Source organism: Artemia sp. Qi Xiang Cuo, chromosome 16 (assembly GCF_049724085.1).
Source record: "Artemia sp. Qi Xiang Cuo chromosome 16, ASM4972408v1, whole genome shotgun sequence".
NCBI lineage: Eukaryota > Metazoa > Arthropoda > Branchiopoda > Anostraca > Artemiidae > Artemia > Artemia sp. Qi Xiang Cuo.
The window spans coordinates 33,120,048-33,144,750 of record NC_142809.1 but is presented as its reverse complement, the minus strand read 5'-3'; the positions used below and the strand labels follow the sequence as shown (position 1 = coordinate 33,144,750).

Genomic DNA, 24,703 nt, shown 5'->3' with positions numbered 1-24,703 from the left:
GACAAAATGGCTATCTCAAAATGTTGATTGGATGTGTTTGGGGAAATGATGGACAAAGGGGCAGTTTGCCTTCCAATTTCGATTATTAAAAAGAGCACTGGTACTTTCAATTTTAAATCCAATGAGCCCTCTACAAAGTTTATGTGACCACCCTTTCCATAAAATCATTAAATGCCCCGGGCATAGCTTAAAACCCTTGCCTTGAGGGCTTTGGGGGGGGGGGGGGGGGTAATCTTCAAAGACTTAATTGCTGGATCTTTTAACTACACTGAACAAAATGGTTATCTCAAAATTTTAATTGGAGGTATTTTGGGAAACGATGGGCGTAGGGGGGCTGCTTGCCCTCCAATCGCTTTTGAATATAAGAAAGGGCGATAGAACTTGCAATTTCCAATGGAGTGAGTCCCTTTGGAAGTTTCTACGATAACTCCTTCTAAACGAAATGCCCTGGTTTAAACAAAAACCAAAAAAAATAATAAATAATAATATATTGCACCCACAACGCTTTTTACTTAGCTTCGCAAGTGCAGTGCATCTCAACCCAGGGATTGTAATAAAAAAAAGAAGCCGTCACAGTTGGTCACCGGAATCTAAATCTTAAGGGGCTAGTGAGGAAGATGACCGACATATTTTGGCGGTGATGGCACTGTAAATATTAAGAAAAAAACTGTAATCAAATCTGGGGTGAGGAGGGTACGGTGGAACACAAAACTGGGTCTCGAAGGGACACGCTCTTAAACAAAATTAGTTTAGTGAATGACGCAATGGACACATACAGGAAATCTACAATCTAGTTTCAATTACTGAAATCACGCTAGCACAGCCCCCTCCATTGTTTCGAATTTCCTGTCTATTCCTAGTCCATTTATTATGGCATATAAATTAGGCTGTGCAAAATCACATTTAAATGTCTCAAAATTTTAATTGCAATGCCGTTTTCAAACCACTTCTGTTGTTGATATGAGTCGTTTCTGGAGGCATTACAGGCTTTTCGGGCTGCTTCATGTTAAGACCTCCGAAAAGACTATTTTTTAATCATTTTCCTTTTAATAATAGCACGTTAAAGTTTTCTGTCGTGATGTTCAAAATTCCGATAATTGTTGGGCTCAATCTTATAGTTTAAGTTATAAATAAATAATGACTTGGCTTTTCTGCTTCTTCTTCTTTTTGTTTGGATTAATGGGGAGACACTTTCGCATAATTTCGTCACCGAAATGAAATTCCGACTCCTATAGTGTGTTGCCTCAGCTGAGTTTAAACTCTGCATCCTGTATTACCAAGCTGAGATCAATCCCGCTACGCCACTACAGTACAACTTTCCTCTTTATTGTAGGAATTAATTTTTTCGACATCCTTAGTCGCTTTTTGTAATTTTTTTTTCCAAAAAATCTATCCAGTACTGTGCCACATTCTTCCGAAAGTATGCTGAATTTTGAGCTTTGAAGCGAAAAAAAAGTTTTGCTTACTAGTTGTGATACATGGGCTAAACTGCAGAATCTTCAGATTGACTTTCTGTTCTTTTTTATTGAAGAAGAAAAGAAAAAAATATTTTATTTTGTGTTTCATGCGTATTAGCATCCAGTATTTCATGATGTAGTTATACATCTATGACAAAAGTTTGGTCAAATTAAAATCTAAAAAAGTGCAACTAAATAAATTAACAAAAGCGAAATATAAAAAGCAAAAATTATATAAGACTTACCTTCTTATTATGGATTATTTTTTTCAATATCCTTAATCGCTTTCTGCATGTATTTATTTCTACTTGAACATTTTTCCTAGTGATATCCGAGGAGCACTGTACTAAATCTGTATTCAAACAGTTTAGCCGCCAAAAAGTTTTACACACAGCTGTACGCAATACGGGCGGGACTTCTAAATCCAAATACGGCACATACTGCAAAATTGTCAATTATTTAATCTTATAAATGTTTTACAAGCTTAAGAGCTAATGACACTGCATACAAAAGACATGTTTGGGCATTCAACTGTGGTTTAATTTGCGGCTGGCAAATGCAACACGTTATTTAAATTGTACAATATAGCGCATAGAACAAATTCACTTGCAAACACAGCATAAATTCATAGTTTAAATTCAAATAGTATGAGTAACTCATAAATGTTTATAGACTAAACCGATCAACGCCATCTAGCGTGTGGCGAAAATTAGTAGTTGTTCAAGCTCTGCAATCATTTTTCTGTCAGAAGCCACGGGGAGAGGGAGTAAGTCTTCTAAGATCAGATATTTATTATTACCCTAGTTTAACACTAATTAAATTGATTACTCTTATTCGTATTCATTTATTTAAACAGCTATCGTAGCACTCAAAAATGAATGCTAAATTATGCTAAATTACTAATAAAATACTAAATAATAATGCTAAATTACAAACACAAACGAAACAGAAAATGAGAAATAGAAGGTTACTTGTTTAGGCTTACAAAATGTGGAAGTATATCACGAAGGAGCTTATAAATCTGTTTGTACGGCACTTAACTGGTTATAATTTACTGTAGTGCCTAGTAATTCTGTTGGTCTGTACAGATGGTGGAAAATAGATCGGTGTTTCTCGTTTGCTAATGGTGTTTTCTCGTTTGCTAAAATGCGTGGACAAGTTTAAGAGTTCAAGAGCACTTTCGTAGTTGCTGAATGATTACACTTATTATTCACTGACACGATGGCGTTTGATAGTTTTTTTTTGTCAACAGTAGCGCCAGTTCCCACTCTTATAAGTTACTCTCACTTTTGGTGTATGTTATTAATTTTTCTGTATTGCCGTAACTGTTGCTTTTACAATTTGTTCCCTACTAAAGCAGACACCCTGCTGAGGTACTTAATCTGCCCTTCCCCAATAGATGAAGAATATTCAACATTTTCTTTTCTACTGAATCATTTTCATATATTCAATAATATCTGCCCTTCACCAATAAAAGAAGAATATTCAACATTTCTTTTCAACTGAATATAGTGACAATCATTTTGCATTTGTTCACAACTTCTTGTAAGATTCATTTTTCCAACCAAAATTTATTGTAGAACCTTAAATTCTGAATGATCGATCGATTGATGTAATCGACTTTCCCAGGTCTTATTTTTTCTGAAGATGTTTAGATGTTTGTAGTATATAATTTGTCAAATGCCTTATACCTCCTAATCTCATTTGTGGAATTAGCTGAGTAACGGAGATTTTGATACCAAATGTTTTTTGCTATATCTTAATCTCCTTAAAATAAAACCTCCTCGGATAAGTAATTTTTTATAATATTACTCTAAGGAGACTAGGTAATGAGGGAATTACAGACTATGATACACACTGTAAACAGATTTGCAATGCCTTTTCCAAACAGTTCGTCGTAACGAACTTTAGGAGCGACTCTGTCCAATGGTAACTGAAACTCTTAAAAAAAGGAATTTTGATAATAGTTAATACATTAAAAGTGATTTGTCAAAAAAACTGAAAATTACGGAAAAAAACAAAATTATAAAAAAACAAATGACCGCGAATTGTCAGTTTAATTGATGAACTTTGATAATTTCTTAAAATGTTGATATTTTTTTATTTATCAAAGTAAAAAGAGTGAAAACATTTAAAAAGTATTTGTTTTTTATAAAGGACAGATTATGTTCTGGTCTTGAAAAGGCATGGGGGTTAATAGCCCTGCTCATGTTAATTTTTGCTCGTTTTGAGTATGACTCGGCTATCTATTGTAATTTCTGTTCCTTTTGAATTTCATTTATTTATTGATTGTGATTTGTCGTAGTTTTTCGCTTGGAAGATTATTTGACTTTATTTCTGTTAATTTTGGCTCTTTACTTTTTTTTTGAAAAACTTGTTTTGTAGAAAATTTTTAAAATTAATTTCAGTTCGTGTTTTATTGACATAGTCTTTATCACGTAAAAAAAAAAATATTTTGTATCATTTTGTTTTTTCAAACAGTTCGTGGTAACGAACTGTAAGTAAGGAGTGACAGGGCTCAATAGTAACCAAAACTCTAAAAACCAGAATTTTGATACCAATAGATACATCAATAGAATCAAATTTTTATGCTGATTTCAAATATATAAGTTTCATTAAGTTTAGTCTGACGAATCAAAAGTTACGTGCCTGAGAAAATTTGCCTTATTTTCCAAAAAAAGGGGGTAACAACCTCTAAAAGTCATAGAATTTTAATGAAGATCACACCATCAGATTCAGCGTATCAGAAAACCCTACTGTATAAGTTTCAAGCTCTAAAAAAATGTGGAATTTTGTATTTTTTTTTTTGCCAGAAGAAAGATCACGGATGCGTGTTTATTTATTTTTTTTTATTTCCCCAGGGGTATCGTATCGATCCATCAGTCCTAGAATATCATGAGAGGGCACATATGAACCGAAATTAAAAGTTCTAGTGCCCTATTTCAGTGACCAAAAAAACTGGACGGTGTTTTAGCCCCCTCCCACGCTCATTTTTTTACCGAAGTCACCCAATCAAAATTTTGAGATAGCCATTTTGTTCAGCATAGTCGAGAATATAATAAATAAGTCTTTGTGGATGACTTAATCCCCCACAGTTCCCGGGGCCACAGTTCCACAGGGAAGGGCTGCAAGTTATGAACTTTGCCCATTGTTTACATATAGTATCGGTTAATGGGAAGTATACAGACGTTTCAGAAGAGATATTTTCTGGTGGGGGGGTCGGAGGAGAGGGTTACGGGGAAGGATCTTTCCATGGAGGATGTTTCCTTGGGGGAAGGGACATTACTATGAAGGGGGCGTCGGATTTCCCAGCATTATTTAGAAAAAATGATCAGAAATTAAATTAAAAAAAACAATTTTTTTCAACTGAAAGTAAGGAGCAACATCAAAACTTAAAACAAACAGAAATTATTACGTATATGAGGGGGTTCAACCCCTAGTCAATACCTCGCCCTTTACGCTAAATTTTCTTAGTACTTTCAAAAGAGCTATCTATTTTAATTAACCGGTCTTTGTGAATCAGGGGTTTGTGATTCGAACAAAATTTGAACTTTAGCGTAAAGAGCGAAGTATTGACTAGGGTAAACTCCTTAATATACGTAATAAAAATATAAAAATATAGAAGTTCGTTACGAAGTTCGTTAAAAATATAGAAGTTCGTTGCGTAAGTTAATTCGTAAGTTACGTCAGAACAAAATTTCGAGAAAGCCATTTAGCCAAAACAAGTAAAATTAATATGCAAGTTTCATTCTAATTATTCATTTACGGTGAGCCAAAATTAAAGCTGCATTAATTTAAAAACGTTCAGAAATTAAGTTTTTGTAAACTGAGTGTTTTTGTAACTAAAACTAAGGAGCGACATTAAAACTTAAAACGAACAGAAATTATTCTGTATATGAAAGGGGCTGTCCCCTCTTCAACGCCTCACTCTTTACGCTAAAGTTTGACTCTGTCACACAACTTTGTTTTTTAAAACAATAAAAAACTTTAGCATAAAGAGCGAGGCGTTAAGGATGGGACAGCCCCTTTCATATACGGAATAATTTCTGTTCCTTTCAAGTTTTAGTGTCGCTCCTTAATTTCAGTTAAAAAAACATGTTTCTTTTTGTTTAATTTCTATAAGAATTCATAGTTTGGGTTGCTATTTGTATGTTGGAAAAACTTCTTCAACAATTTTAATCCTGACACAAACATTATTTTTTTTTTTTTATTTAATTTTATAGCTCCTGAAGTTGACCTGAAAAATAAAAGCTTAATATCATTCCCAAAAGATTCTATCTATGCTCTTTGACTACCAGGATAGGCCTACACTTACACTCTTTTTTTTAATCAAAATTGTAAGAGCAGAAGTAGTAATAGTAGTAGCCCCAAAAATTTTTAACTTAATACCCCCAGTCGTTCTCAATATATTGCTGAGGTGTGTTATTTGCAACCATAAACAAAAAGCGTTTTGGTTTAGTTTAAAGCAACATTTAGTTTTCAAGCATAATGGACTAACTGCATAATTGCGGGGGAGGGAGTGGTGGTTATAGGCCCAATATCTCCAAAGACATAGTTGCGGGACAGTTCTACTATGCTGAACAAAATGGTTGTCTTAAAATTTTTACTGGATGCGTTTGGAAAATGAATGGGCTTGAGAGAAGGACTGCTTGCCCTCATATCTTTTTCTTTACTCTTATAGAGGACACCAGAACTTTTACTTTTAAATCGAATTAGCTCCTTTAAAAGTTTCAATGATATTTCTAGCTATTATAAAGTGGTATTGCCTATGATAAGGGTTATATGCCCTTTTGAAAACCTCCATGCATATTGTTTTTTCGTTAATTTGAAACTCCTTCTAATGGTTCCCTTAAAGTTACCTTAATACCCTTGGCATCATTTGTTACAGTAACTGTAGTGGTAGTATTAAAAGTATACACATAGTCGCTTCTGGCTAGTTCAAAATCCCCTACAACTTACCCTTTAAGGTCTAACTTAATAATATAAGTTGTTCTTGAGATATTGCTTCATCACCTTTTTGAAAGTCCACATGCTCATAGTTTGTTTTGATTTAGTTCAACATCCCCCTAAATATTCCTTAAAAGCTTCAACTTAATACCCTTAGCTTGTGCAGTAGCAATAGTTGTAGCAGTATTAGTAGCACTATGCGCAATAGCACTTTTGGTTTCTTCAACAACCCCTTCAACACTTAATTCTATCAACCATTCCTGAAACATTTCTGATGCGTCCGCTTAACAACCTGCGTGGGCATAGTGTGTTTCGAATTAGTTCCATACATTTCAGTACATACAGTTAGTAGAGATGGGGGTACCAGCACGATCAGAACCACGTGGTTTATGGACTTTGTCAGTGAGCATTTGAAAAACAGGAATTCTGTCACATTTATGGATGGTTTTCATGGACTTCCTCAGTGAGAATGAAAAAACAGGAAGTTTGTCGCATTTATGTCTGTTTTAAAGGATGGTTATGTGTTTTGATCGATTTATGTCTGTTTTCATGGATGGTTATGTTTGTAGGTCGATTATTGGACGGTTTTATGGACTTTGTCAGTGATAATGAAAAAACAGGAACTTTGTCACATCCTTCTTGTTGTTGTTCAAGCCAGATGTTATGAGTTTCCGGGAAACAGTATTTGTTATTCAATGCAAATGATGTGAGTTTCCATGGTAACAGTTAGATCCCCCATTCTCAGCCAATCAGAGGGCTTTGTTTACATAACAATTTGACCTTGAGATTTCGTATATAACGGGCATGCAATGTGATTCAATTATCAGAAAGTATTGTGAAACAATGGATAGAACAATTGACATAATTGATAAGCTTGAGGCCTTGGCAGCCGCAATTAGCAATGTAAGTGCATTTTTATTTTCAAACGAATTTTCCTTGGTCACCCTCCAGTATATTCAGCTAAAACGTAAATACATTCCTCTACCCTCAACCCCCCCCCCCTCCCAACAAGCCATACTCAATGCAAAACGTAAATATATTCCTATACCCTCAAACCCTCCCCCCCCCCAACAAACCTAACCACCAAACAATATTTATATTCAGCTAAAATGTAAATATATTCCTTTACCCTCAAACCCCCCCCCCCACAAACCATACTCAATGCAAACGTAAATATATTCCTTTACCCTCAAACCCCCCCCCCCAAACCATACAATCTTTATAGTCACTAGAAAACGTGAATATAGTTCTTTACCCTCAACCCCCCCCCACAAACCATACTCAATGCAAACGTAAATATATTCCTTTACCCTCAAACCCCCCCCCAAACCATACAATCTTTATAGTCACTAGAAAACGTGAATATATTCCTTTACCCTCAAAACCTAAGCCTCCCCCCCACTGTTTTTACAAGTATAATTCTTGTCAATAGAAATACCTTTTCGATAAATTCCACTATTTATTTTCCTTGGACACCCTCTAGTATATTCAGCTAAAACGTAAATATATTCCTTTACCCTCAAACCCCCCCCCCCAAGCATACTCAATGCAAAACGTGAATATATTCCTTTACCACCAAAACCTAACCCCCCCCCCACTGTCTTACAATCCCAAATTCTCGTAAAAAGAAATACCATTTCGATAAATTCCTTCCCTCTATATTTCCAGCTAAATCCCCCCCCCAACAAACCATACTCAATGCAAAACGTAAATATATTCTTTTACCCTCAAATACCTTTTCGATAGAAATATCTTTTCGGTAAATTTGGCCTTTCTCTGTGACATCCATCGCTATTGTTATTAAGCCGCTAACTTGACGATACATTTCCGCAAGTTTATAATTACTTTGTCGCCCCTCTTCCGGTGTGTTCACGATAGCGGTCAAGCCAAAGGGTTTTGTTTTGATTGTCAAATTAAAACAGTTTTAAGCAATAATATGTAATGCACTATTTTGGAAAAGTGAAATGCGTTCTAAACAAAATAATTGCTAACAATATATTTAGGACATTAAGTAATAGGGGGGAGGGGGCAATACCTCTCTTCTAACAGCTTTGTTGTAAAATGAAAACAAACTTCGCAAGGCTAGCACATTGGGAGTTGCAAGAAGCTTATATTATGTGTACATTTTAACCTATGTTTGCAAATTTAGGCCCATAAGCTGTGTGTTAACGATCTAATTTAAAGTCTCCCTCTGATTCTTGGGCTTATAACATTTCGGAATTTTTAATTCTTTACGATAAATACCTTTCTAAACAAAATTATGGTTAATAACTTTCTTTCTGTAAAAAGGGGGAAATTATTTTAATACTAATTTTTCTTCTCTTCTTTAAGGCAAATTATGAGGAATTTGCGGTCCCTACATTGATGAGACCTATGTCTGATGCAAATAGCGAAGAATGCTCCTCGCCGCCACCCGCTAAGAAATCGAGGGCCAATAATGCGCCCCCTGCGAAGGCTACTGTCATGCAATATGGTCGCTGGCCAAAACCCTCTAGCTCCACGCTGCCTGCCCAAGTTCAGCCTCAGAAACCCACTGAGAGAGTGGGCGAATAGCTTCAATGCCGAAGTCCCACCTATGCAAGCTTTTTCAAGGGCCTCAGAAGCCGTTCCGGCTGCACAGTCATATGATATTGCTGGCCTAGCTGCGAAAGAAATTAACGTCACCAGTCCCTTCGCCTTCCAGCATGCACTACCTGCTACTCTAAGAGCTGCCCCGGCTGCAAATTCATATGATAGTGCTGGCCCGGCTGCACAAAAGCACGAGGTTACTATCCAACATGCACTACCTGGTCTTTCGGGCACCCAAGCTCAGATAGATCACGCAAATGTAAGCTTTTTTTCCCTACCTTTCTATTTTTTTCAATGTTTTAGTCCTTTTCATTCCCAATATAAACTTATCTCTGCGAGATATTAACCCCATATTACATATCAAAATGTAATTTTTTTTGCAAAGAAACCACTCTTTTCTCAGTTGCTATCGCTTCACATATAGTTTATATACAATTGACACTCAAAATGCTAAACCGTTCATATTTGAATATCATATAGCTTTAATCTTTGACATAAGCTCCCCAAACAAGCATATAAATAGATCTCTTTCATCCCCTTTTCCTGTTCTATCATTAGCAAGGGCTAGACCACCAAGTCTTGGCTGTTAACATAATTATGTTGTATTAGCTGTGAATTGTCTGCAAATTAGGAAATTGGAATTCTATGTAAGAGCGAAACAAGTTATACCCCCAAAAATAATCATGGCTGAAAAGTGGGGGGGGGGCATAGTTGCCCTCGAATCTTTATGGTCACTTAAAAAGCGCACTATAACTTTTAATTTCCATTTATATAGTTTTATGATATATTATTTCCATTGTCAAATATTGGCGTTCTAATTTGCACTGAATATTTCTATTTTAGTAAGGGGGAATTCAAGCTCACGGTTCAATCCTGGACCACTCGTGTGAGACTTAGACAATTTTTGATGAGCAGTATGTAAAGGGGACGGGGACGAGTCGCGGGCGGCGCTGCAGGAAGCACAGTGGGCCCCGAGAAGCGCCACAGGGATGTGCCGTGGGCCAGGAAAGTGCCGCAGGGATGCACCCCGCAGGGGGTGCGCCGAAAAAAAACTGCTATGTCATATCTTAGATTGTCGTTAAGCTATTTTTTTCATTTATAGGTTGGTGCATTGGTCCCATATTCGCCGTCCAGTGAAGAGGGGGAAGAAGAGGCAGTGGAGTTTCAAGACAACGAAACATGGGACGATATCATTGAAACACCTTTTAATATTGATAAGTTTTTAAATGATTTTTTTAATGTAGAAGCTAGTACAGTTGAACTGGTAGACTTGAGCCCGAACACTTTACAGCTTTTAGATGATTTCACTGGGAACCCTCCTCTATCCCCCACTGATTACCTACATCCACTTCAAGCAACTGAAGTGGAGCAGAGTCCAAATATTGTTGAACAACTAGGGGGAGGGGGTACATCTTTCCCTGAATTTCAATTATCCAACACAATATTGAATAATATAGTTGTTTTCACTGCAACGTTTGGGGATCCATTTAATACACTTATGGGGGGAAATTTTGTTTTTGATCCTGTACAGATTGTGCATGCCTATGTAGATAAAATTCGTGCACTGCTGGAGAAACAAATTCAATTGTGGGGGGGGGGGGGGAGGGATTCAATTAAGGTTTCAATTGTTTTAAAGGTTTTTTATTTGAATGAGGGGAAAAGCGAGGTTTACTATCATTTTATACATTCCGAGATGCGCGTAATTTATCCAAATTTAGAAAATTTTGAGGGAGTTTTTAGTGAGTGGGTAGGACAAATTATAGCGCATCTCGAGAACTATAATGAAAATGGGAGTGGGTCTGTAGTTTTATTTATTGAAAATTTAAGTGTAAATATTTATAAATTAAAGAAAGATTTTATTTTAAGAGGGGGGCATGGGGAGAGGTCAGTAGTTTTAAATTATAATCCAGATCTAGTAGGTTGTCAAGGTGTCCAGAAGATCTGTTTTGAAACAGATCAAAAGTGTTTCAAGTATGCTTTCCTCATATCAGCATTCGAGCCTCTAGCACGTGACGCTACCAAGAAGAATTTAGATCACTGGGCTGTACATGGGAAGGACGGGTCCGATTTCCCAGTTGTAGATTTTTCTTGCTTAGAAGGAAAATATCCAGTAACGCTAAGATCGATTGACATTTTTGAAAGGGCTAATGCTCATTTAAATATTGGCGTTACTGTGGCACAATACGAAACAGAATTTAAAGATGGGGTTCGTTCAAAAAAGAAGGGGGTGGTATTCCCCGTAAGGGGCCCGTCAGTTGATTTGGTTAAACACTGGGTTTGGTTGCTATACACATCACCTAGTCAACCAAACACAATTGGCCATTTCAACCCTATCACTGACATTAGTAGAGTTCTGGGGGTGGTAAGGATCTAGAGGTACGTTTCTACTGTCCAACATCCCTGTCTCAATTTCGTAGTGATATAAGACTAAGGGATCATATGAAGCATTGTAGACAACATGGATATCAGACAGTGGAAACGGTTTAAGGGGATAGGCCCATTCTACGCTTTAAAAATTTTCAGAACACCCTTCTCCAATGCAACAAAATATCTTTAGACTGTGAGGCTAAGCTAGTGGAGGCGAACGATCCGCGATATCCAAACCGTATCAAAGAATACCAGGCCATTGCAGTGTCCTATGCTCATGCGCAAAGAGACAGTTCTAACACCATGCGGTTGTTAGAAATAGTAGAAGCATTGGATGAGGGAGATGAGTGCATGGTCAAGGCATTGACTAAACTGATTGGCACGGCTAATGGTGCTATTTTTCGTTTGAGAAATACAAATTCTTCAAGGGCGCGTGCCGTAGATTATCGAATCGCTAATAAACATCAACCCAGATTTTGTTTGGTGACGCGGTAGTGGTTCGCCTAGGCTACGGGGAAAACATGGACACCCGGAGACCCGGGGGCCTTCGGACACCATGACCATATATGGCGGAACATATAATCTGGGGGTAGTAATTTTAGGGGGTAGAGCATCAATCGTGTAACTTAAATGTTAGCCAACAGTTTTTTATCCCAGTTTTTATTCACAACTCCAACTATGGCATAAAATTTATTTTACCAGCACGGGCATGTATGCATAGGGAGGGCGGGGGAGTAGATTGTCCTTGGGTGAATGTTTCTTTTACCTACAACTTCATTCCTAATTTAGCCGAGAAGTTAGTGCTTCTCGAGCTGAAATGGCAGGTAGTATATAATGAGCGTACGTTCTGGAATAAAATCAGGTTTTTAGATTCCTTTAATTTTTTCCCAAAATCCTTAAGTCAACTAATTCAAGTGCAGAAAAGCGACAATTTTGATAGCTTTCTCTTGCTTAAACAGCACTTTCCAGACAGTGAAATGTATGACTTATTAACCAGCAAAGGTATCTATACATATGATTATTACTGTTCTGGCGCACCCTTAAGCGAAGTGAACCTATCCCCAATTAAAGCATTTCACTATTCACTGACCAACAATGAATGCACAGCCGAGGATTATTAGTTTGCCAAGAAGTTGTGGGCCAAGGGGAATTGTAAAAATGGGTGGGATTATTGTAGACTGTACTTGGCCAGTGACGTTCTAACTCTGTTGGATATAGTCTGTAAGAATACAGATCAGATCTATTCAGAGTTCGGGTTAGATCTAGGATATTATTTTTCTACACCACATTTAGTAATGGATTTAATTTTAAAAATTAGCAGGGAGGAAATAGGCTTAATCACCGATGTAGATTAACAACTTTTTGTAGAGCGTTCAATGCAGGGGGGGGGGTATGTTTTTCATGGGGACCGCGTCTTATCAACCGATCCGAGCGGGCAAAGCACCGGTGTAAAGTCAAAGGCAGTGTTCTTGGACATGAACTCGTTATACCCATCGGCAATGTCCCACTACTCTTTGCCATGTGGGAACTATCAATGGCTTGAGAATCCTTGTGAGTTCCCCGAAATTAACACCGTCGAGGACAACGGATCACAAGGATGGTTCTTTGAAATTGACGGTCACATTCCGCTGGCCCTTCACGACTCAGTCAAAGATTTTGTTTTTCCCTGTATCAATCGACCAGTGACCAGGGACTCGCTGAGCCCCTACAATCGATCATTGGTTGAGGATATGGGGATGCATTAGACTCCCTCTAAACAGAAACTGATTGCTGATTTGGACCCTAAAGAGAATATCGTTGTTCACCATATGCTTTTGCACTGGATGGTGAACAATGGCTTCAAAATCACCAAAATACATAGGGTCCTGCAGTTCAATCAGAAACCTTATTTGAAAACGTTTATCGATACTTTTGTCGATAAAAGTTCTAGGGCAAATTCCAAGGTAGAGAAGGACTTGTACAAGCTCATTCTAAATTCAGTGTTTGGCAAAATTTGTGACAGCGTACGCAACAGATCTCGCTGTGACGTCGTGACTGACCCTCTAGAGTGTGCACGAATTATTGCCGACCCTAATTTTACATCATTCACGAGCATAGAGGCCGGCATGGTTCTTCTACACAGGAAAAAGCGAAATGTAGTACTGAACAAGAATATAGCAGGAGGTAGTTCAGTACTAGAAATTTCAAAAAAGCTCATGTTGTCGTTCTTTTAAATGTGTGCAAGGCGCAATGGCCACGGGAGGGGGAGGTTCAAGTTTACTATGGGGATACAGACTCTCTGCTGTTAAAGGTAAATGGAAGAAAATATTTATTGACTGATTTTCGACCATGAATGCACTTCAGCACATGGAGTGATTCTGACAACTGGAATCCTACCCTCTGTCCCAAGTTGCTGAATCTTCAAGCGCATAGCTATTAACTAATATGAAATTCGGAAACAGAGAATGAGGTTAGATCACGGGGGGTGTTTCCGGGCCCTAAGGTTTATGGTGTTGAAACACACATAGAGGATGAAAAGAAGACATGTAAGGGGGTACCCCCGTATTTTTTAAAGAGTAATTTCAATATTAGTTTGTACAAAGACTGTATAAAAAGTTACCTAGTGTCAAGCGTAAAAGTGCCTGCAATTCGCTCTCTACAGTATAGAAATTATACTGTGAGAGTAGAAAAAAATGCAATGTCGTGTATATCTGACAAGGTCTATGTGCTCGAGAATTTTGTGAGTGTCCTGCCTCATAGCCACTACGGTATTTCAGATCGAGTTGAATGCGTAGACTATCGTAATCAACTTGGTCTGGATAAACTAATCTAACCCAAGCACTAACCACCACCACTAACCTGTAGCAGTGACGACAACTATTGTTTTTCCATCGCGGCTCCCGGGGGGGGGGGGACCCTTCCCGAGGCCGGCGCCCGGGGGGTGGGAGGGCCACCATTCACTGTAATATTCAACTGTGCTAGTTCCAAGTGTATTTTGTTGTATAGAAAAGTGTTTATAAAAGGTGTTGTACAGAAAAGTGTTGTGCAGAAAAGTGCTGTACAAAAGTGCTGTAGATAGACAAAAGTGTTGTACAGAAAAGTGTTTAAAGACAATAAGTGTTTTTTATAAAGTGTTATCATTGTTCATGTTGAACAAATAGAGTTTTCATGTTGACCAAGTGTTCATGTTGAACAAGTTCTTTCATATTGCTTTAATAAATGTTACCATGAAATATTGTTTTTGTTGTTCTTGAATAGATAGATCTACGGGAAAATTACTACTTATTCATTGGATACATATGATTTACATTTAGTCATAGTCCGACTGTTGTCAACAGCATGTATCAATTTAAAACACCCTTCAAATCATTTCTGTGTGGACCCTCAATGTCGAGGAAAACAACACTGTTAGCTAGAATAATTCAAAATTGCGATAAAATGTTTTTTGAAAAACCGAAAAAAATCTACTATTGCTATAGTATTTGGCAAGAGTCCTATGATAAAATAAAAGCTATTGCCACAGCCATACCAATACAATTCATAAGAGGACTTGATGTTTTCAATAGTATTGAACCGAACTCGTGGGTGATTATTGATGATTTGGCTGAATCCATTGAACAGTTCTCACAGCAAATGCTACAACTGTTCACTGTCCGATCTCATCATGAACACATTTCCATAACCCTAGTTCTACACAATCTGTTTCACCAGAGCAAATGTATGCGAACCCTTGGTTTGAATTGCACTATCTATATTATCTATCGAGTCGTTCGTGATTCTAGCTCACTCAAAACACTCAATAAACAGATATAACCCCGCACACCAAAAATTCTGTTGTCAGCGTACACTCAAGCGACTAGCAAGCCCTATGGTTGCATTTTATTGGATCTTAATCAGAGCACGCCCGAGGATCTTTGTGTAGTCACCGACATTTTCGATAATGAAATTACAGTATATCTTCCGGTGAACAGTAGAAAAGGCTATTAGTCACTGTGATAACACTGAAAAAACTAGACGAATAACGGCATTTATTTGCCATTTTAAGAACTTTAAAACCATTTCTTAGGAAAGCTATACTCAAAAATGGTGTCGACAATGATTTCATTAATCTAATAGCAGAATTTTGTTTAAATTTAATTGAGGGTAATTTTCAACTTCCAGATGGTATTAGACAACAGACAAAGCAACATCTTTCCACTTTAGATGCCTTGGATTTTAAAAACAAGGGAAAAAAATTTAAAAGAACGCGGCTCCTTCAAGCAAGCGGCAGCTTTTTCACACTTTTACTGCCAATAATCGCAGGAATGGTAAACAGTTTTCTCTAGAGCATGGCTAAACCCTATAAATTGACACCATTTGAACTTGTCCTCTCGCCCACCGAACATTTTGAAGACAATCTAAACAAATTCATTAATGATGAGAATATTGCCGATGATAAAAAACTGCTTTTACTTCAAGATGCATTGCGACGTATGGATAAACATAGAGCTTATCGTGAGAGACCCGCCGTCACCGATCCCTCTAAACATGAAACATCTCAAGATTCTGCACAATCAAAGAGTATTATCTTATCTCGTGATGGAAACTGGTGATCAAGTTCAAGTCGAGAGCACAGGAAAGCGAATTTTAATTCAGGGAAAAAGTTATAATCTAGTTGATTTAATTTGTGATATGGTGACGAATCGTAAAGGACTCTTATCCTTTGACGATAGTCTATACACCTTTCTAAGTGTATCAAACTTTCCCAAAAGTCTTATTGGCAATAAGCAAATACTAAAGAAACTAAGAGAATATAGTCCTCCAACAACACCATTTAAAAAAGAAGACGATTCAATATTTGAAGATACTAGCGCCACTGATTTTACAACACCTGTGGCTGCTAGTCAAAAGCGAAGACGAATTGATTCGCCCTCCAGTGTGCAAAAGGGGAGTGGACATTACACTACGTGTTTGCGTTCTAAATGGATGAAGTTTTGAAAGGTAGCTATGAAAATGTTGGTAAAGTAGGGAGTTTAAGTTCTCTCAAAACGCTTTCTAGAGCTGTCTCCAGCACCACATTGAAAATGCAAAGGAGTATCTACAAAATGAGCCGAGTTACACACTACAACGGGATCATATACTTCGCAGTAAACAATATAGTCAAACTAAAGCCTTTTTCCCTCTGCATATAGTGCAAATGGATCTTTTAACTTTAAACGATGTTCAACGGCATTATAGGGCACCCTAAAACTATAGTCTAGTTGCAATCAATATCTTTAGTTGATTTGCCCATGTAAGACCGCTATAGTAAAAAAGAGCTGTTCAAGCCGCTCGGGCCATTAAAAGTATTCACGAGCAGGACTCGTACAGAAAAATTTAATCAGATCGTGGCAGTGAATTTGTTAATCCTCATGTGCAAAAGGTTCTTTTGAAATATAATACAACACTCTATCATAGTCACAGTCCGATAAAGGCTGCATTGGCCGAACTATTAATAAGATCGATTTGTCTATTAATTTCAAGATATTGTACATTGAAAAATACAGCTGCTTTTATTCACGATTTAGATAAAATCACGCAGATATACAACCATCGACCACATCGATCTCTGTCCAACTCTAGCCCTCGGGATGTTCACTACAGTGAAAATACATTTAATGCTTTTCTAAAGAAATACTCCAATGGCAATGAGAAGAAAAAGAAGAAGAAATTCAATGTTGGTGATACTGTTCGAATTAGTAGAACTACCAATATTTTTGAAAAGGGGAACTATTTATGGAGCGCCGAACTTTTGAAAGTGTACAAAATCCTAGACACTGTACCCATAACTTATTGAATGGGAGGCACAATAGATGATGAGATTCTCTGTTTTTTTTACTACTATGAATTTCAAAATGTTCTATAAGCGCTTCAAAGTTACCACCCTGAATGGAGATTAAAGAGACGCCATAGACGGGGTACGAAGCTGGTGCTCATTGGCTGGCTAAAATACAACCAGAATTTTGAATATTGGGGCAGAACTGAGGACATTGACAATGCCCAATGATTTCTATGTGACTTTCATGTCCAATGTTTCTGATCCTCTCTACCAAAACTTGAATAAAAAAAGTGATTTTTGGACAAAACTCTCCCCCACCATCAAATTCGATGGAAAGTATGAAGTGGTTCGTGTCGATTGTATTCTCAAAAATACTTATGATTTCCTGAGAAAGGATCGTAAATATGAAATAAAAATCAGACCTTATGATTGGCCACCACCACCAGGTGATCAAGAACAAATTTAAAAAATCAATTGGATGGATTATCCATATATTAAATTACCCTACGAGGAACTCACCTGTATGAATGATGTATTTCGTTCTATTAATAAAAGAATTTCTGCTCGTAAAAAAGGAGCTTTTCATTTCAACTATTCAAGGCAGGAGGGCAAGATCTACATTAGTTCACCTATTGCCAGTTAAAAGGTTATTCTCAATGATAACCTAAAGGATGTTCTTGGCTTTAAGCTCAATATAATCTATGGTAAAAGTGCCGGAAACACAAATTTCATTTTTGCTGACTATCCGCCTGCCTTCTCCACAGACACTTGTATATTTCTCTACGCCTCATTTGTGGAAACATCTTGGGTTGGTAATTCAAATGTCCCCCTCCTAAGAGTTCTTGAACGAAAAACCAATCAAGAACATATTCATCACTACAATATAAAGCATCTTCAGTATAGTCCTGTAAACACTTCCTATTTGAAACTCTGTCAGTTTACATTAAGTACTAAATTGGGTGATCCAATAGCAATTTCAAAAGGTTTGGCTGTGATTACATGTCATTTTCGACCCATCGTTCAACAGCAAGATGTCTAATAGAAAAGTGGTATTCACTTGTCCTGATATTGATTGCTATGTTAATACTCTCGGGCCAAGACAACAGGGCAATGGAATGGACTATTACAAGGGTCGCTCGTCAATATCTGGCTATGGTCTTGGTAGCTGGTTTGCTAAGCTGTTTCGCTCTTCACTACCACTGGCTAGAAAATATCTTGTACAGGCGGCGACAGATTTTTCCTCCTCTACACTATACGATTGGGACTCTGGCAAGGATTTTGAAAAAAGTGCTACGGAAAACCTGAGCTCCAGTGCGCAAAGCCTTGGCAAGAAATCAAAACAGAACGGTGAAGGCTTAAAAAGGTCAAGAAACAATGCATCACTCATCAGTCTCTACTCAGGTCGGAAACGTAATACATCATCTCTTTTGTCAAAGAAAAGAGGGAAAATGCTGATACATAGTGTAAACAAAAGCCCCAGGAATAGAATTGTTCGATAAAAACTATATTTTTTCCCTTAGGATGTCCTACCTACCACATAAGGATTCTCAACCTTCAATCACCGCCTCATTGAATCTATTCACTGCCGAAAATGTTGATGTGAGTGTCAAGCATGGATACTATGAACAATTCTATCCTCTACAACCCCTCTCCGATAATATCCACTTTCAAATTTATTCGAATGAAGACTACTTTATGGACTTGTCTTTGACATTTATAGATTCACAAATGAAGGTGCGGAAATCTGATAATACAATGCCAGTTCGAGCCGATGGGATATCCTATGACAATTGTATACTACATAATTTATTTCGTCAAATTAGTGTCTACATCAATGGCACGCTGGTTAGCACAAGCAACAATCTCTCAAACTATGCTAGCTATATCCAATTCATGCTGATGACACCCAAGTCATACAAGGAATTGAGAGGCGCCTCCAATGGATATGAATATATTACTAATACTGATAGTACAGATGCGCTTAAAAATGATACAACTAGTGAATTACATCTAGTTGGAAAAATATATCATGAAATATTTAATATACCCCAATGGCTGCCACCCAATGTTAAAGTGGATATAAAATTGACGCTTGCACCATCCAATTTCATATTTAGAAAGGAACTTGCCGCCAATCCCGATGTAAGTCTCTCCATCACCTCAGCAATACTTCATGTACGCAATCAGCAGGTTATGAGTTCTGTTGCTTTGGCCGTAGAAAAACTGAGAGCTAATGGAAATAATATTAAACTACTTGTTCCTCATACAATCACCAATCAACGTCATATTGCCATGGGGTCACGCACCTTCACCGATTCATCTTTTATCAATGGAGAAATCCCATCAAAATTGGCTTTGGCATTTGTAAAGAGTGGTAGTGCAATAGGATCCTGGACTGAATGCCCACATAAATTCGAGATGTTTGGACTTTCATCTCTTGTGTGCAAAGTAAATGGTATCTCACTCTACAATCTATTTTTTGATAAATCCTATAGAACATTGTAGGAGTTGACAATGCAAACCCTAGATCATGATTCGCAACTATTTGAAAATGAAAAAACCGAAGATATGTTTGCTAAAACACATGGTATCCTTTTATTGGATTTGTCTGGCACACAGGATATGAGTATAGTACGTACGGGGACTGTACGTTTAGAGTGTACATTTGCCGGCCCATTGGCTGTGAGTATTGCCCTAATCTCACTAAATCAATATGAAACCTATTGGGAAATCACCCCCGAAGGCAGTGTTCTACTAGACTTGGCACCATGAACACCAGTCAAATAATCAGTGTATTTAATATGGATCCCTACATGTCCCAGTACAAATCCTATTGTCTACCCTCAGACTATCTTTGGAAAATTCAAAGCGCGAACAATACCTTGATTATTGTTAATAGCAGTCCATCGACTGTGCTGACGGGTCATTGGCTGTGCATCTTTCAAACAGTGAAGAATATCGAATTTTTTGATCCTCTTGGCCTACCCTATACATTCTACACGCCTCACATCAGCAACTATATTGAGAGCAGTAGGAAAACTATTATTCAAAATCGAAAGAGGGTGCAGGATCTAACGACTAAATGCTGCGGTTTCCATGCGCTACTATATTTTGTGTTCCGATGTCGTGGTTATACTTACAAGCAGTTTCTCCACATCTATGGTGACAATTCGCTTCTGAACGACTTACTAGTGAAAAATATACTTACAAGTGTATTTAATATTGATTTCAGTGCCCTAAGAATAAAGTGCTTAAAAAATGTTTGTGAATTTGTTTATTAATAAAATGTATATATACAACAATGTCTTTAAATCTTCACTTTTAGATTTCTTCATCGGTGTATAGGCAACTGTTATGAACCACTAATTCTGGTAAATCATTTGGATTCACTGTATGTTGATCTTGATTGAGTGCAAAGTCGGGGTCACATTTTCTGCAGTACAATGTAACTTCACTCTTGTCATATCTCTTTGTATAGTCAATGATACTATTTACATTCATATTATGAAATTCACGAGTTTCAATCTGTCTATTTGAAGCAATATCACATACAGTGTTTTCAAGTGGTGAATCACATTCGGTAACAGCCAAATAAAAATCGCTTGGTTTATAGTCATAGTAGGCAGTGTCATCACAGCGATGACGTAGAAACGATGATCTTCCCCTTTAAGCATTCTCTGAAAGTTCCAACGTAATACCCACATCAATTCTTGAGGTGCACAATTTTTACAAAGTGCATGCACATAGCATCTTTTGATTTAGTTCAAATTTCTTCTCAATACTGTAAATGGAGTAGTGTGGTAGTAGTAGTGGTGGTAGTTGTAGTAGTATTGGTAGCATGCAAATATTGCCTTTTTGATCATCTCTCTTATCATTTCCTGAATTTTACAAATTAATATACCCACTTATTCCTGTGTTACACCCTTTTGACGATCCGTACACACTTAACGTGGTTTGGTTTAGTTCAACACTCCCCTCGGCATTCTCTGAAAGACTCATCTAAATACCCATCGTCTTTTTGGAAAGTAAAGCTCAAGCATGCCTATCTTTCTCAATTACATATACTATATGTGAACAATGGAGGAATTTCCTAGCATATATCCCTCGTCCTGAGGACTGTGGAGAGGTTGACACCCCCAAAGACAAAATTTTTGGACCTTTCAACAATGCTGAACAAAACAACTCTCTTGAAATTTCGATGAGATGTGTTTTGGGTAATGATAGGCGTGGGGCAGGGGGCGGGGCTGATCGCCCTCTATTCACTTTTGATTCTTAAAAAGGGCAATAAGATTTCCGACTTCGAATCAAATGAGCTCAATCTGTCCAAAGTTTATGCGACCACCCGTTCCATAATAACCTTACGTGGCCCTTATGTGGCCCAGAACTTACAACCCTTGCCTATAAGCTCTGGACGATTGTGTTCACCTTTAAGACATTGTTATATCATTTTTGGACTATTGGTAACAAAATGGCTATCTCACAATTTCAATTGAATGCGTTTTGGGAAAAGAGGATGTCAGGGAAGGGGTGGGGGGGCTAGTTGCTCTCCATCATGTTTGGCTCTTAAAATGGAACTAAAACTATATATTTCCAATCAAAGAGCCTCTTCTACAGTTCACACGACCACCCCTTCCATAAAAAAAAGAACTTAAAACCCTTATCCCTAGACTCTGGGGGACTCTGTCAACCCCAAAGGACTCGTTATATAATCTTTGGACTATTTCTGAACAAAGGACTATCTCAAAATTTCCAAAAGACCATTTTGGGGAAAATACGACGTGGGGGGTGGCTGCCCCCCGATCACTTTGACTCTTGAAAGGGCACTAGAGCATCCCATTTCAAATCCATTGAGCCCCCTCCGGATTTTATAAGAACACCCTTTCCATAAAAACCATATATGCTCTTGGGACATAACTTATAAAACCTTGCACTGAGGGCTGTGGGGGGGGGGGGTTGTCATCTTCTAAGAGATAATTCCCAGACCTTTCAGCTACACTGAAAAAATGGCTATCTAAAATTTTTGATTAGATGTGTTTCTGGAATTGTTAGGGGTGAGGGGGCCTTGTTACCCTCCAATCAAATTTGACTATTAAAAAGGGCGCTAGCCTTTTCAATTTCCAATCGAATGAGCCTTTTTCGAAGTTTCTACGACAACAAATGGTCATCTCAAAATATTTAATCAGATGCATTTCGGAAAAATACGAGGTGGGGGGGGGGGGGGGTTAGGGTATCCACCATCCGATCAATTTGAATCTTAAAAAGGGTAGTATAACTTCTGATTACCAATCCACTGCTCCAAAGTCAATACGACCACCCTTTCTATAAAGACCTTATATGACCCCAGGGCATAACTTACAACCTTTGCCCTGAGGGCTGTGGAGGGAGGGGGTTGCCATCCTCAAAGACATAATTTCCAGATCTTTTAACTACGCTAAACAAAATGGTTATCTCAAAATTTTCATTGAATGTGTTTGGGGAAATGGTCGGCGTGGGAGGGGGGTTGGTTGCCCTCAATTCACTTTCGACTATTAAATTTGTGAAAATAATTCGTTCAATTTTCAAACGAATTAGCCCTTGTCGAAGTTTCTAAGACTCCTTTAATACGAAGTGCTCTGGTCTACAAAAAAAAAAAAAAAAAAAAAAAAAAAAAAAAAAAAATTGTGCCTACATTGCTCTTTACTTAGGCAGCGCCCTTACGCTGCCTATTAAAAACCAAACGAGAACCTACAATAAGTAATCGAGTCAAGCTCAAAACGAACAAAAATTAACCTGAGTAATGCTGATATCCCCGCCCCTCCCATTGCTTCTGAAGACCAGAACATAATTTTCACTTTAGTGACAAAAAAAAGAAATGAATGCGGATTGACAGTTTAATATACATATACTGATGTTTATTCCTTAAAGCCTTAATAATTTTTTATGCGTCAAAGTTAAAAAAGTAAAAAAATTTAACATTTACTTTTTTTCACTAAAGTACAAATTATGTTTTGGTCTTGAGAAGGCATGGGGGTTGTCAACCCTACTCACGTTATTTTTGGCTCGTTTTGAATTTCACTCGGTCATTTATTGTAATTTTGTTCGTTTTGGGTTTCATTTATTTATTGAAGGTGATTTGTGGTAGTTCAACGCTTGGAAGATAATTGACTTTATTTCTGCTCATTTTTGGTTTAATGGAGCTCTTTACTTTTCATTGAAAAATTTATTTTATGGAATTTTTTTAAATTAATATAAAAAAGGACCAGATATAAAAACGATTCTAGGCTGGTGGGTCTCCAATCACTTTTCGACTTAAGAAAAAGACTAGAACTAATGAGCATCCTTCGAAGTTTCTACGACCATGATATGATTGCATTATAACTAGCACCTCGTATGCAATTAGTATGTTTTGATTGTGTTTGGCATTCCTTTCCAAAGCTGTAGAGTGTTATTCTATCCGCATAGGCACATTTATTTGAGCTTTTGACTGTTTTGAACACGTTGGCTATTTCAAAATTTTCATCAAATATTTTTGGAGAGAAGGCAGCTAAAGAAGGCATGGGAAGGGAACTGACAGCCGTCCAAACACTTTAAAACATCTCCCTCAATATTCCCTGAAAGTTTTAACTTAATATCTTTAGCAATTTTTAAAATGCAGATCCACCTTTTTGATAATCTGGATAAGCATAGTGCTTTTGATTTAGTTTATGATACCCCTGAAAATTCTCCAAAGTTTCACCGTAATACCCTCGGCCTTTCTGGATGAACCCACAATAAAAAAAAAAATCCCCCTTCTCTTAACGATAAATTCTGCATGTAAACAACGGATAAATTGCATAGTTTAAAGTCCTTGTCCTGTCTAGAGTCCGAGTCCTTGAAAATGACAATTACAAAATGTTGACCATTATTAAGGAGAGGGGGCACATAAAAAGATCAAGGAGCCCTCCAATCTCTCTTCAACTCCCCCTCAATATGCAATGAAAGTTTCGACCTAATACAATCAGCCGTTACTTAAATATTGTTGATTTTCCCTTTTCACAACAAGCAAGGACAAAGTATGTTTAGATTGTGTTTGGCATCCCTCTCAACATTTCCTTTAAGTCTTACTTTAGTTGTCTTAACTTTTTTGGATATCCGTGATCAGCCTCAGAGTCATGATTATTTGACCTTTGGACTATTTTGAATAAAATGGTTATCTCAACATAAAAAAGGACGCGGAGGTGGTTGCCGTCTGATCACTTTTGAATCATAAAAAGGGCACTCGAACTTCCGATTTCCAATTGAATGAATGTCCTCCAATGTTTATACGACCACCCTTCCAATAAAAACCTTATATCTTTATAATGGGTAATTTGCATAACTTACAGCCCTTGCACCGGGGGCTTGTCAACCCCGGAGGCTTGGTTATTTGACCTCTGGAATATTTTGAAAAAAATTAATATCTTACAATTTTGATCGGATGCGTTGGGGAAAAACCGACTTTGGGGGGGGGGTCTGGTTACCCTTCAATCCCTTTTGACTCTTAAAAAGAGCTCTGGAACTTTTAACTTGCCATCGAGTGAGCCTCCTCCGAAGTTTATACGACCATCCCTTTTAATAATACATTAAAGCC

At 37.5% G+C, this 24,703-nt stretch overlaps 1 protein-coding gene across 1 annotated transcript in view; it reads right to left on the bottom strand.

Annotated features, from left to right (window-relative positions):
• LOC148942807 (uncharacterized) overlaps positions 1 to 24,703 on the bottom strand; it is a 259,132-nt gene that overhangs the window by 180,417 nt on the left and 54,012 nt on the right. The window contains exon 2 of the mRNA XM_089102069.1: positions 1,703 to 1,897. Within this exon, the coding sequence (XP_088958195.1) occupies positions 1,703 to 1,897 (195 nt within the window). The remainder of the gene's footprint in view (positions 1 to 1,702; positions 1,898 to 24,703) is intronic.